This window comes from Caloenas nicobarica, chromosome 17 (assembly GCF_036013445.1).
Source record: "Caloenas nicobarica isolate bCalNic1 chromosome 17, bCalNic1.hap1, whole genome shotgun sequence".
Lineage (NCBI taxonomy): Eukaryota > Metazoa > Chordata > Aves > Columbiformes > Columbidae > Caloenas > Caloenas nicobarica.
The window spans coordinates 10542082-10555280 of record NC_088261.1 but is presented as its reverse complement, the minus strand read 5'-3'; the positions used below and the strand labels follow the sequence as shown (position 1 = coordinate 10555280).

Here is a 13199-nt window from a genome sequence, read left to right as displayed (position 1 = left end):
TTGCAAAACCTGGCGTGCTTCCATCATGCTCTCATCACGCTCTCATCACCACCCCCTGGCCCCGCAAGATTTTATCTGTACAATACGGCCAATTTATTTTTTTACACTTTTATATCTCTGAGACAGGCTGGTGTCAGCCAGGTACAGAGATGTACAGATTCATGTCTAAATCCACACCACCCTCCTCATCTCCTCTACGGTCAGTATGCAAAACAGGCACTTTGGGACACGAGCAATCCCACCCTAAGACAAACTCTGACCCGAGCAAGATGACTTGCACCCCAGAGATGCCCATTTCCTTCCCCTGGCTGTACAAGAGCGCTGGGGGTCTAGTTGTGATACAGACATAGAATCATTTTGGTCGTAAGAGACCCTCAGGATCATGGACTCCAACCATAACCCACCCCTGGCACTGCCCCATGTCCCTGAGAACCTCATCTCCGTCTGTCCAACCCCTCCAGGGATGGTGACTCCAGCACTGCCCTGGGCAGCCTGTTCCAATGCCCCACAGCCCTTTGGGGAAGAAATTCTCCCAAATTTCCAACCTCAGCTTCCCCTTGAGGCCGTTTCCTCTGGTCCTGGCGCTTGTTCCTGGGGAGCAGAGCCCGACCCCCCCTGGCTCCAAGCTCCTTTCAGGCAGGTCAGAGATCAGAAGGTCTCCCCTCAGCTCCTGTTCTCCAGCTGAACCCCCAGCTCCCTCAGCCGCTCCCATCACACTTGTGCTCCAGCCCCTCACCAGCTCCGTTCCCTTCTCTCAACTCCCTCCAGCACCTCAAGGCCTTTCTTGGCGTGAGGGGCCCAAAACTGACCCCAGGATTCGCGGTTTGGCCTCCCCAGTGCCTGGGACAAGGGACGGTCGCTGTCCTGGGCCTGCTGGACACACCAGTGCTGGTACCAGCCACAATTCTTGTCCCTTTAGTCCCACCGCCGCAGTTCCCTCAGTGGCCCCAGTCCTCTCAGCCACATACAGTTCCCCTCAGCGCCGCCGTCCCCTCCGTGGCTCCCCCGTCCCCTCAGCCCCGCTGTCCCCTCAGCCTGGTGCCACCACCAGCTCCCATCGGTCCCACCAGGACGTGGACGGCTGAGACCCGTGGTCAAACCCCCTGCTCAGAACAGCCCTGGAGGTGGCCCTGGAGGAAGCTGCAGGTCCCTGAACCAGAGTGTGGGTGGACACTGCCACCAGCCCGGACCGGTGGAAAGAGGTTAAAGACATGGTAGAGTGGGGACAGTGTGTCCTCATGAGGCTCCCCTGGGGATGGAGGGGGCAGTGCTGGAGGGGCTGTGGCCAGGGGTGTCCCCTGGGCTGGCTCTGGGGTCGAATGGTGGGAAATAAAGAGCTGGGGTGAAGGGCCACGTTTCACAAAAGAAATTTAATGAAATCCCACAGGGTAATGACCTTGAGAAGAGGTTGGTGAACGCGCTGATGATTTCTGCTGATCATCTGAACTCCTTCAGGCCGCAGCGCCGTGAAGGGCAGCGGATCCACCTCCTGGTACTTACTGGTGTAGGAAAACCCTGGACAGCGGGGAAATGCAGCGCTGCTAAACATACGGTACGTAATCCTGACGTTGTCTGTGTCGTGGTGATCGTCAAACTGATGATTACCCATGAAAGAAATGATAAAGTTAGAGCAGATGTTTGAAAGTGTCACCTTAAGGTTCACTGGCAGTTCACAAAGGGGAAAAGAAAACGAGTTTAGAAGGTATTGGCTGAGGAATACAGAACAAATCAGGAATTACAGGTGTCATGTTTGCTATAAAAAAACCCAAATGTGTGCAGTTCTGATTTCCCCCACTCCAGAATAGATTGGGTAGAGTTAAAACAGGATAGAGAAAATTAGCATCAAGGATTTGAACTAGCTACACCAGATGGAAATACTGAAGAAGAAATCTTCAGAGGGGTTTTATTATAGAAAAAAGTACGTAGTAAAACCATAGGTAGTATAAAGAAGGTGAGCATGACTAATGGAGGACATCAAATCAGGTACTTAATTGCAGGGAAAGTGAGGAACTAATTGCCATGGGATGTTTTGGGTAGAAAAAAAAAATTAGCTATATTCACAAAGACTATAGCTCTTAAACGCGTCACCTTTGTCACTCCTAGTCCTCAAACTGTGCACTGGTGGGAGCTCGGAGTTCACACCTGATTTGCAGTGGCACGTCTGCTCTCCAGCTCCTCTCAGGGCTCCGCTGTTGGCTGTGGCTGGAGGCAGAATACAGGGACTTGAGTTTTTCTAGCCTGGCATAACCATTCTTCAAGTTCTAGAACACAAATCTGCTATGAACCAAAAGGAGAAGAAGAGCAAGAGCTGGGAAAGGAGGAGTGAGGTCACCTCTCTACCTTCATCCTGCCCGTGGTTTACCAGCAGTGACAGAAGAAGAACATGACATTTCTCCATCTTGGCTGCCCTCAGAGCAAGATACCAGTGAGAAGACTGAGCACCTGCCTATTTCCTCGCCTTAAATACATTATCTCAGAGTTGTCATAAGATTTCTTAGCAAGAAAGTACAAAACCAAACTCCTTCCTTAACTGAAACCATCCTTATTGCTTTGGTTTACAGCACAGGCTCAAACCACCGAAGCAAGTGAAAGTGCAGGAAGTGTCAGAAAGGGGACAAAATTGAATAAACTGATGGGGAACTGCTCCTGTTTGTAAACTGAAAGCAAAATCACAGCTCTTCCGCATAGCTGAAGTGAAGAAAATGATGTTAGACCGACTGGCTTAAATATTTTGGGTGGGGTTCCTCACAGAGTTCCCCACTTCAAATTAAAGCAGACAGGTAAAACAGGAAACAGGACAAGGTAAAATGACGATTAGGAGAGATTAGAAGATATTGTTTTTGCCTCTCTTTCCGCAGACCAACTGATTGTTTCTCTCAGTCTCTGCCTGTCTTTGGCAGATCGAGCACATTTATCATTATTCTGAGTCAGAAGCAACAGCAGGAAGGAGCAGAAATTTCATCTCATTGTCATCAGATCTAAAATCCTGCACCATGGAAGGATGTTACTTTACCCAAGGAATTAATGGCCTGTGATTCTAATGAACTCATGCTGCCGTCTTCCCAAGAGACTTTGCATGTTTATTTGCTCAGTAATAATTTATTCTCTTAAGAATTATGTAATGGTTGCTCAGGGTAAACGGCCAAAGCTTTAGTAAACAATGTGGAACACAAACCTGAAAAATCAAGAAAAAGTTGACTTCACAAAAGCATTTTCTCAGCACTCCCAAGATTGTCTTTTGCGTTACTTCAAGGAAATAATTTCAGGCTTCTCCTCTCCCTGTGCAGCAGGAGTGCAAGACAACTACCTGACAGTGGGATACATGAGTTTTTTATTGTGTCATCCTAACTCAGGTCAGCCAGCAATCCATAGTCCACAACTGAAATGCAGGGAACAGGTCCCTCAAACTCAAAAGTTCCTGAAACTAAAGCCCAGAAACATAAGTCCATTTCAAGTGCTGCCTTCAGGACTCTGAACCTGAGCCTGTAGCTGCAGAACAGCTGATGTTTTGAAGACAGAAGGATGTTTTTCATCAGCACCCGGAGCGCTGGGAGCTCCCGGCAGAGCCATACTCGGACCTTTCAGCACCTCAGAGCTCAGGGCAGGTGAGAGGAAACACGAACCCACAGCAGCTGCGGCAGGGGTACCGCACGAGGAAACCGCTCCAGGGACCTCGGGCAGCGAGGGGCTTGACTTGGGGTGTTGGTGACAGCGGCCAAACATGAGCCAGCGTGTGCCCAGGTGGCCAAGAGGCCACCAGCATCCTGGCTGGTACCAGCACCGGTGTGGCCAGCAGGCCCAGGGCAGCGACTGTCCCTGTGCTGGGCACTGGGGAGGCCAAACCTCGAATCCTGGAGGCAGTTCTGGGCCCCTCACGCCAAGAAAACCCTTGAGGTGCTGGAGTAAGTTTGGAGAAGGGAACGGAGCTGGTGAGGGGCTGGAGCACAAGTGTGATGCGAACAGCTGCCTTTCTGCAAATCTAAATGAAATCTGCCTTTTTTTTTTTTCCCCAGCCATGAGCAAAGATACATTCTTCTTTGCCACTATATCAATTTTTCTAGCTTGCTTGTGAACAATATGACTACTTTATTAGGTGACAGGGAGCACTTTACTGTCACAAAAGAGCAGTGGCAGTTGCAATGATGAATGTTTTGTCCCAGGACATGTAAAGCCTGTAAATAGCCCCCAAGCCCAGCAGGGTGACACGGTGACACAGCACCCGGCTGTGCCACAGGGACTCGGAACCGCCTGGGCCGTCGGCAAGACCTGCGCACACATGGTGACAACTGTGGGGTGTAAAGCTGCACAACTGGCTGAAACTTTGTGAGACAGTGTGTGCTGCTTCGGGCAACTTAAAAGCAAAAAATATTATTTTAAACATACTAGAGACTGCATGTAGCATCTTTTATATAATTACAACTTGGCACATGTATTATTTTTAACTTAGGAGACATAGAGATACCCACAGTACCATAACCAAATAGCAGTGCCCAAAGTTCACTTTCTCAGCAGCATAACATTTTGGGAAACATATTTCTTCTCTCTTCCACTGCAAACTGTATGGATGGAAACCAACCAAACGCACCTCGCTCATCCCACACCCTCCCTGCCCGTCTGTCCCACATCGAGCTGTTCCCTGCTCAGCGCTCGCAGGGTTCGCACAGCCACACCTCACGTTCCTCTTGTCTCCTTTCGTAACTGCAGCTCCTCACCCCTCCTCCGGCCCTGGCACTTTTACCATCATCCAATAATGACCGAGCAGCTGAAGAGCACCAACCATCAGAACCTGGCTTCTCACTACACCGAAATCCATGTTTATTTTGTTCAGTGGCTGGCAAGATATTATGGTACATCACAAGCAGTTGTGTTGTTAATTTGCCAACAATTCACGGCAGTCACTGCACTGATAGGGGAAGGCTTTGATCTCGCTGTTTGCGCTGGGTTAGACCTATTTCAGTGCACACACAGATCACCTCAGGCTGAATGTGTTGGCAAATTAAGGCTTTATATTCTTTAAGTGATTTAATGCTTTGTTCTGTGCTCAATAACTGTGGGCATTAAGCGCCCTTTGCTGATGTGGCCACTGCAAGTCACGAGTGCCTCCAGCAAAACGCTTCGATTCAGCTGTGAACACACAGGGAAATTCTGCTGAGGCTGGTGACAAGAAGCCAAAGGGTCCCACAGCTGTGGCAGAAGCTGCTGGTCACTGTGACATGGGAAGTGTTAAGACCAGAGCCTGGAAGTTGATCAGCAGACTGTCCTTTCTTGCAGAAACCTCATTCACGGTTAATATGCATCAACGTTGCCTTCAAAGATCCCAGGATCCCAGACTGGTTGGGGTTGAAGGGACCTCTGGAGATCATCCAGTCCAATCCCTGCTAACGCAGGGTCACCCAGAGCAGATGACCTTTCCTGTGGCTGTTTCAGGAGAAATGGTTAATTTTCAGATGCAACAAGCTATCTTGCTCCTGACATTTCCAATAAAACAAAGCATTTAGGTGCTACCTGTCTGACGTGAACGCTGACCCGAACTTTGGGAATAGTTGACGGGATCTGCTCAATTTTATGATCCCTGGATGCCTGAAATTGAGCACAGGCTTCCTAACAGATCCTGTCCAGCTCCACCACAAACTATAACTTACCTGTGTCACCCCAGCACATGGAGCTGAGCACATCTGTTCCCATCTACCAACCTGCATGGGCACACAGCCGCACAACCTACCTGGCAAACAGTGGCATAAACGTGGGTGAAGAGCTGTGAATCCTGCACACGTGCTGCTCTGGAACAGGAAAATTCCTCCCTGGAAGGGGCTGGAATCCTGGGCTGCTGCAGGTTTGCTTGGAAGAGAGCAGAGAGCATCGGAGCAGAAGAGCACAGCACAGCGTGCTTTGTGTCCCACCATGGATTCTTATTGGTGAGAAAGAACATTAAATTCCCAACATACCTTAATGGAAGGACAAGGCAACAAGTAACAAACAGCAGCCTGAGAAACTCTGCAAGAAGAATTCACCATGAACTAAAGAACGGCTCCAAACACAGCAGCACTAATATAGAGATTTTATTTCAACTGTATTGAGTTGTACAGCACGTTTTGTTTGTCACAATGCTATCGAACTGATTTTTTAGAGTTTTTTGGCCAGCACATTGTGACGCTGAAACTCACGAGAGCTAAAAGCAGTTTGGACTAATGGCCTGAACGGCAGGGCCAGCAGTACCCAGTTTCTGGCTTCCTTATTGCTCGCAGTCATTCCAACACGTGCAAAACAGGAGTAAACCCCGTTTCTTCTGCCAGCCCCACGGTCACTCTTCCACGTCCGGCAATGACTGCGAGGTCCAAGGCAGGGGAGAATCCGAAGCAAGGAGCCTTCTCTTCCCAAAGTCATTTTGGTTGTTCCCAGTACGGAAAAGCAGCAGAGTCCAGGTCAGTCCAGGGTCTTCAGCTGACGCCAGCTTTGCTCGCACTATCAGGATTTACAACACCAGAGGCTGACACATCAAAGTGCAGAAAAGGGTCGTTATTCCATTCCCTCTGCTGGAGATGACAAACTGGTAGCAAAAATTTGGGAGATCCTAACAGTGTAAAGTCCTTTGCCTTGTTAACAGACTGAATGCCCTCGCGGGTCATCCCCCCATTTACGAAGTCTCAGCTCATGGGGTGCAGAGTATGTTGGACCTTTGCATTTAGCTGGAAAGAAAACCTGCACTTCAGCAAAGAAATGCCCCGTGTTCGAACTCTTCTTCCTCATTAATATCCACAGATTTCTTAGAAAGGAGGCAGGATGGATACTCCCAGAGGGATCTAGGGACTAAAAGCCCACCTGAAACCTGTCTTTCTAAACCTTTCTTTCTAAACCCAGTTTCTTTTTCTTAGAAGGAGCTGGGATTCCTTCTCTCTAGTTTAAAGAAGTAGAGACGCAATTACAAGTCGGCAACTCTGAACTTTGACCACTGTACAGGAGACAAAAAAGAAGTCAAATCCAAGAGGCATTTTAGGTAGTGCTGGGGCACGTCAGAGAGATTGTTTCCACCACTGCAGAGATGCCGCACGTCACGGTTATCGCTGTAGCTGGGCTGTACGTCCTCCCACAAAAGGCACAGACCGTAGTGTCTGTGTTAGCCAGTGTCCTCCCCACTCCCGTTTTGGTATCGATGCTTCATTCTCCCTTCTTCGGGTTACATTAAGTGCACAGAAATATATAGCAGCATTTGGACTGAAACCCTCACATACACCAGACAGCACATTCCAGGAGGTAAAACAACACATTATGGCCTATACCCTCAAGGTATCAAGTTTTCAGGATAAAGAGCAGTAGGAAGTGGAGAGCTGAGGGCAGAGAAGGGCCGGAGGAGCAACACGGGAAGGCGAGTTCTGTTTCCATGCCAGGAGAGGACCAGGGTGCCAGTCCTGTGTGAGCACCGTGCTGTGACACGACCGCAGACGAAGCAGACGGGCAGAGCAGAAGTGAAAAAGCCAATTTCCCATCTCCCCGCAGAGTTGGGGCGTCGGAGAAAGTCAAGTGCATTCACCAATTCTAGCAGAGCATTAAAACGGGCAAAATCTGCTCGGCCCGTTTTCAGCCAGAATGAATTTCTCTTTGACGCTCAAGAGACAAATCAATTAGTGATGAATAATGAGTCTTATTCACCAAGCTGATCGCAAATCACACTCATGGAAAGAGAATCTACAGGACTGCTCCAGGCTGAGGCCCTTCTGAAGCTTGCGGTCCCGCCCAGAGCCTGTGCTCTTCTGGTACGGCAGCCTGCCTTGGTGGGGGTGGTTCTAAACATGCCTTTCTATTGCTTTGGGGGTACTTTGCACAGGCAATAGCTGTGAAAACGTCGCTTTCCAGCCCACAAAAGGAAGAGGTTGCAATCCCCTCTTTAGCCCTAGCTCGTCAGGCTACAACGTACGGGCCCACAGGTACCAGAGCGGGGACACGCACCGTGCTCCAGCCCCAGCTCCTCTGCCCCAGCCCAGCAGCGAGACTGCTGCAGAGGGTGCGTTCGAGCGTGGTGTTCGAGGGTTGCACCGAAGGCCTTCACGAGAGTGGAGGCAGAGTCACCCTTCAAACCCCCAAGAGGAAAGGCTGGGCTTAGACAGGTCCCTTGTCTGGCATTCAGCTGGAAGCCGTGGCGATGGGTTTCTTCAGGTGTTGGCTCATGAGCTCCCTGGCACGAGACACTTGGATGTGGTCATAACAGGAGTTACAGACGAGGACGGGGTCGTACAGCTGCTGATCGGGGATGGGCAGCTTCAGGTGGCAGCAACCGGCACAAAACACGTTCCCACAGTTCCTGTCAAGGAGCGAGAAAACCAGTGAAGAGAGAGCTGGGAACAGCACAGCAAAGGTTCAGGGTGAAGTACCAGCCCTACTTAGGACTTTTCAACATGTTTTTTGAAGTACATACTGTGGTCTCCAGTGGGAGCGAACTGGCTACCACTAAAAAGGGACTCATGGACATTACTACCCAGGGGAAGGATCGAAGGCCTTGGAAAAAGAGAAAGAACAATGCAGAATGGAAATCTGCAGGGAATTTATGAGGCCTGGCAAAAAGAAGTCCTAAAGCTTTCTCCTGGGAGCTGGAGGGAACAAACATCACAGACAGGCATTTTGTGAGGTTTGTGAGAAACGGCCTGAGAAGAAGAGTGGAACTACAGCGAGAGCATTGCTTACCTGCAGTGATGCCTCCGCTTGGCCAGCCAGAATTCACAATCGCAGTTGAAACAATGCGAGGCCATGTGGTCTGGAACCCACCGCGTGACCTAGAGCAAACCCCAGTCCTGTCAGCTTTCTGTTTGTGACACAACGACCAGGTCTCAGGACCCCAGCGCAGGCTGAGATGTGGCTCTGGACTGTGACAGGCTGTCCTGGAGCGAGCCCACCTGCCATGTCCCCTTCGACCGGCCCCAGCAGCAGCAGGGGACGCAGAGGACGTGATAAAGGACAAGGGTGATGCTCTCTGCCGTGCTTCCAGCCCACCCTCTGCTGCCCTAACAAAGTTAACTGCAAAGAAACGTCCTCTCCTGCTGCATCACAGCCGCCAAAACGAGACACGTACCTCAGTCTCCTTCTTATCGACAGGCTCCCAGCTCGCTTCTGACAAACAATCTTCACTGTGGTCAGAGCAGAAATCCTCGGTGTCGCTGCCGTCCGATTCCTTCAAACATGTCTGCAAAAAGAGAGTCACAAATCCCCTCAGTTGTCTCAGTTGCAGTGTCAAGGGTGTTCCCTGCTCTGGACATGCTTAGTGCTTGTGAGGGGCACGTGGCTGGCTCCACAGCTCCCCACACAAGGAGGTAAAGCATTAATGACCATGTAGGAGCCGTTGCTTGGTCCTGAAGAAGCAGAGATATCTCTGGGTGGCATGAGGACACAGCGCATGGACAGGAGGGGAATGGGGCTGAGTAAACATACAACAATCTTAATCATTTTAGCAGGACCTGTTTCGATAGGACAAGAGGTGATGGTTTTAAACTAAAGGAGGGAGATTCAGGCCGGACATGAGGAAGAAATTGTTGGCCCTGAGGCTGGTGAGAGCCTGGCCCAGGTTGGCCAGAGAGGTGGTGGATGAACCATCCCTGGAGACATCCCAGGCCAGGCTGGACGGGGCTCTGAGCAACCTGAGCTGGTGCAGATGTCCCTGCTCATGGCAGGGGGGGCACTGGGGGACCTGGGGAGGGCCCTCCAACCCAAACCATTCTATGGTTCTATGATCCACTCCAAAAGTATGAGAGTGAAACTGCAGGCTGGAGAGGCCGGTGTGGGGATGCAGGGAGCACTGCTGGCCCGGAGTCCGGGTGTTCCAGGCCATTACTTACAAAATCATCCTCGTAGTCCATGGGTGGCTCAGCCGGAGGGGCGCAGAAGTGACGGATGTCCAGGCGCAGCTGCAGCTCCCGCACTTGCCTGCGCAGCTGCTCCACCTCCTGCTTGTAGCTGGCCTCAATCTGCCGCAGCCTGTGCTGAATCACATCCGTGGGGAAGGGGAGCCCATCATCGTCCAGGTAGAGAGGAGGCACAGGGGAAGGACATTTTGGTGGCACGTGCTTGGGACCAGACACTTGTTTCAGGTGGCAGGGCAGCCACGAACGGCTGGGCTTCCCCGCAGGGCCTGCAAAATGCACGCTGCCGTGGCCAGAGCAGGCGGCGGGTTTCGCTCCTTCCCTGAGGCACAGGCCTGGCACCCGCAGTGCTTTGCTGCTCAGCCTCTTGCTGCAGCAGCCATAGGAGAGGAGGTGTCTGGGCGCAGGGTCCCCATTGGGGAGCGGTGTCACCATTCCTTGAAAACTGTCCCAGTTGGAGCCCAGGAAGGAGAACTCGCTGCTCTGGCTCTGGGAAATGGGCTTGCGCCACTGCTCAAGCGGGACTCTGCCTGGCCGACCAGGTTCCTCGCAGAGCCCGCTCCGTCCACCGTCACCTTTGCCGTTGTCTTCACCTGGGCAGGGGATGCCTGCGGCAGGGCCTGGGCTGTCCTGACAAGGGGCGCTTGGTGCCAGGGACTCCTGGCTGGGAATGTCTTGGCAGGTGGTGCTTCTCTTGGGGCAGCCTCCTCTGTTGGACACCAGGCCAGCAGCCTTCAAAGGTTCCTGGGGAATGGTTTCTAACTGCTTTCCAGAACTGGTGGAAACCCTCTCAATATTTTCCTGTTCGGAAGGATTTGGAGCTGGACACGTGCCATCCTGTTCCTCCGTGACTGTTCCGTTTCCCTTTTCCACCTCCAGAGAGGCACCGCTTGCTGGCACAGCAGCCCAGCTGCTCAGTTCCTTGCTCTGCTCTTCATGCTCAGCACAGCTGCTACAAGCACTGTTGGCTTTCAGGAGAGCGTTTTCCTCTCGCTGCTCCACCCGCCCTGTCTCTCCAGCAGTCCCGGCACTGTCTTCGCCCACGTGCAGCTCGGCTCCCTCGGCCGTGCCGTGCCAGGCTTCCAGGCCCACCCGGACCTCGGGACAGTGGTTATTGAGGTTGGGATCGCTCGACGTGCGGGTCAGTGGGCTGCTGGAGTCGCAGGCTGAAAGCAGGTCATCCATAGATCTTGTCTTTGGTAATCTAGAACCCAAAAGCAAACAAATTTTAGATGGGATATGAAGAAACATTTATCCACAGAAACGTCAGGCATTAGAACAGGCTGCCCAGGGCAGTGGTGGAGTCACCATCCCTGGAGGGGTTGGACAGACGGAGATGAGGTTCTCAGGGACATGAGGCAGTGCCAGAGGTGGGTTATGGGTGGACTCGATGAGCTTGAGGGGCTTTTCAAACCAAAATGATTCTCTCATTCTATGAAACCTCAAAACAAAACTCCTGAAACTTTCCTCAATTCAGTTGAAACCAAGATGAGGGAAAGGAAATGCTCTTAATTACAGATGACAGGCAGGTGGGGAGGGGTGGTGCAGCAGCACAAGCTGAAACACACAACACTGCGGTGTGGCCTCCACTATCTGCCATTTCAGGTGCAGTTGGGAGCTGTACGTGTTCTTCTCCAAGTAGCCAAGACAATGCTACAGAGCTCTCGCTCTCCACAGAGAACAACAGTAAAACAGAGGAACTACAACGATCACGGAGGAAAAGAATCCAGCCCGGGCCTGGGGCTCCAGGGTCTCACCTGTCCAAACATCTGCCGCTGAACTCCTGGCTCTGCGACCCAGAGGGCAGGTAAATGTCCATGTCATCCTGTCCCAGAGGGTGCGGTGAAGACGCTGGGAGATACACCGCAGTCCAGACATGCAGCGCTCGCACGTGGCACACGGGATGCAGCACCTGCAATAACCACTTGTGATCAGAGATGTACGCAAAAGGAAACCCCTCCGGCCTCTCCACACAGTCCCTGGTGCCTGGAGGCAGAGCCTGGAACCTGGGCCGGGAGCTCTGCTCACCTGCTCAGAGCCCGGCATGTAGAGCAGGTTGTGGAAGTTCTTGTTGCCGGCCCGCAGGAGGGACCACACGGAGCAGGTTCGCTTGTAGATGTTGTGCATCTCTCGCTCACAGGGGCTGTTCCCGAGGAAGGTCCCATAGAGGCAGGAATACGTGTGCTGCACCAGCTTCACCTGCAGCGGCACAGGGGGAACAGCGGTCAGGGCCAGCGGGAAACGCTGTCTCCTGTCTACAAGGGAAAGGTTTAACGCTCCTCTGGGATGGCTCATGTGTTCCAAGCCCAGGCAGTGACCATGCTCTGTCCTCTGCCACACAGGGCAGGACAGAGAGGGGACAGCAATGGGAATCGCTTGATTAAAGTGAAAGCAACAGTCAATGATACCACACCCATCCCTCTATAACCCGAACCTGTATTGTTTGATAAGACAGAGATTAATAGTTATCATTTCCCTAATTTATCTTTATTAAATGTTTCAGACTCATACTGCTCTGAGATATGGAAACCAGGCTTTTAATCAGAACAATGCTGCTGATGGTATCTGATTCACTGGGCTAGAGAGGGACCTGGAGAAGAAATGATTCAAAGAAACCAGAGAATATAAACCCTTCATCACTGTGCATTCTGTTACGTACTCCGAGCTGCAGCACCCCCGGGAGGAGGAGGAAACTGCAAACAGCGAACAGAAGCCGGCAGAAGCATCACACACACAGAGCCAGGTCAAAACGCCGCGGCTGAGGGGCAGGGCTGGACCCACACGGTGCAGGTATGTCAGGAATCCAGCAGAGCCCAAGCGCTGCTCAGACACTTCCTCATTTTTAAATAATTCAGGTTTTGTTTTCCTTCAACTATAAGGGTGTAAAATATCGTGGCCTTCCCTCTGCCTCTGCTCACATCTGGCAAGGGATAAAGAGATGTTTGCACGTGTATTCCTTACCAAAAAAGCTTCGTTAAATTCAAAGAGGCAAGGAAACTGCTTCAGAAGCTGATGAACCGCATCCAGCCACTGGAGAAAAACTGGGCACTGCTCGTTCTGATCTTCCACCTTCTCCTGGTGACCGCAGCGATCACCAAACTTGTGACCGAAATCCAGCCAATCTGATTCAACAAGCACCTGGAAGCCCTGTGAATAAAAGAAAAAAACCCAAACTGCGGATGCTTTGCTGTAGGCAGGACAAGGCAAACCCCGTTCGCCAGGTCTGCAGGGCGGGAAGGAGGCGGCACCAGAGCTGGGCTGGGAGCAAAACCACCCCAGTGTCAGAGGTTTCCAAACACAAACTCACAGCTGGTATTTCTGTACAATAAAAGCCTGGAGAACATGCACAACTAA

General features: G+C 51.6%; 1 protein-coding gene across 1 annotated transcript in view; it reads right to left on the bottom strand.

The window, feature by feature from the left end:
- Positions 1-6046: 6046 nt before the first annotated feature.
- Positions 6047-13199, bottom strand: part of MTMR4 (myotubularin related protein 4) — a 60020-nt gene continuing 52867 nt past the window's right edge. Inside the window, exons 13-19 of the mRNA XM_065647347.1 lie at positions 12807-12992; positions 11874-12044; positions 11603-11757; positions 9822-11049; positions 9062-9172; positions 8677-8765; positions 6047-8296 (exon numbers count right to left, since the gene is read on the bottom strand). Of these exons, the coding sequence (XP_065503419.1) occupies positions 8119-8296; positions 8677-8765; positions 9062-9172; positions 9822-11049; positions 11603-11757; positions 11874-12044; positions 12807-12992 (2118 nt within the window). The 3' untranslated portion in view covers positions 6047-8118. The remainder of the gene's footprint in view (positions 8297-8676; positions 8766-9061; positions 9173-9821; positions 11050-11602; positions 11758-11873; positions 12045-12806; positions 12993-13199) is intronic.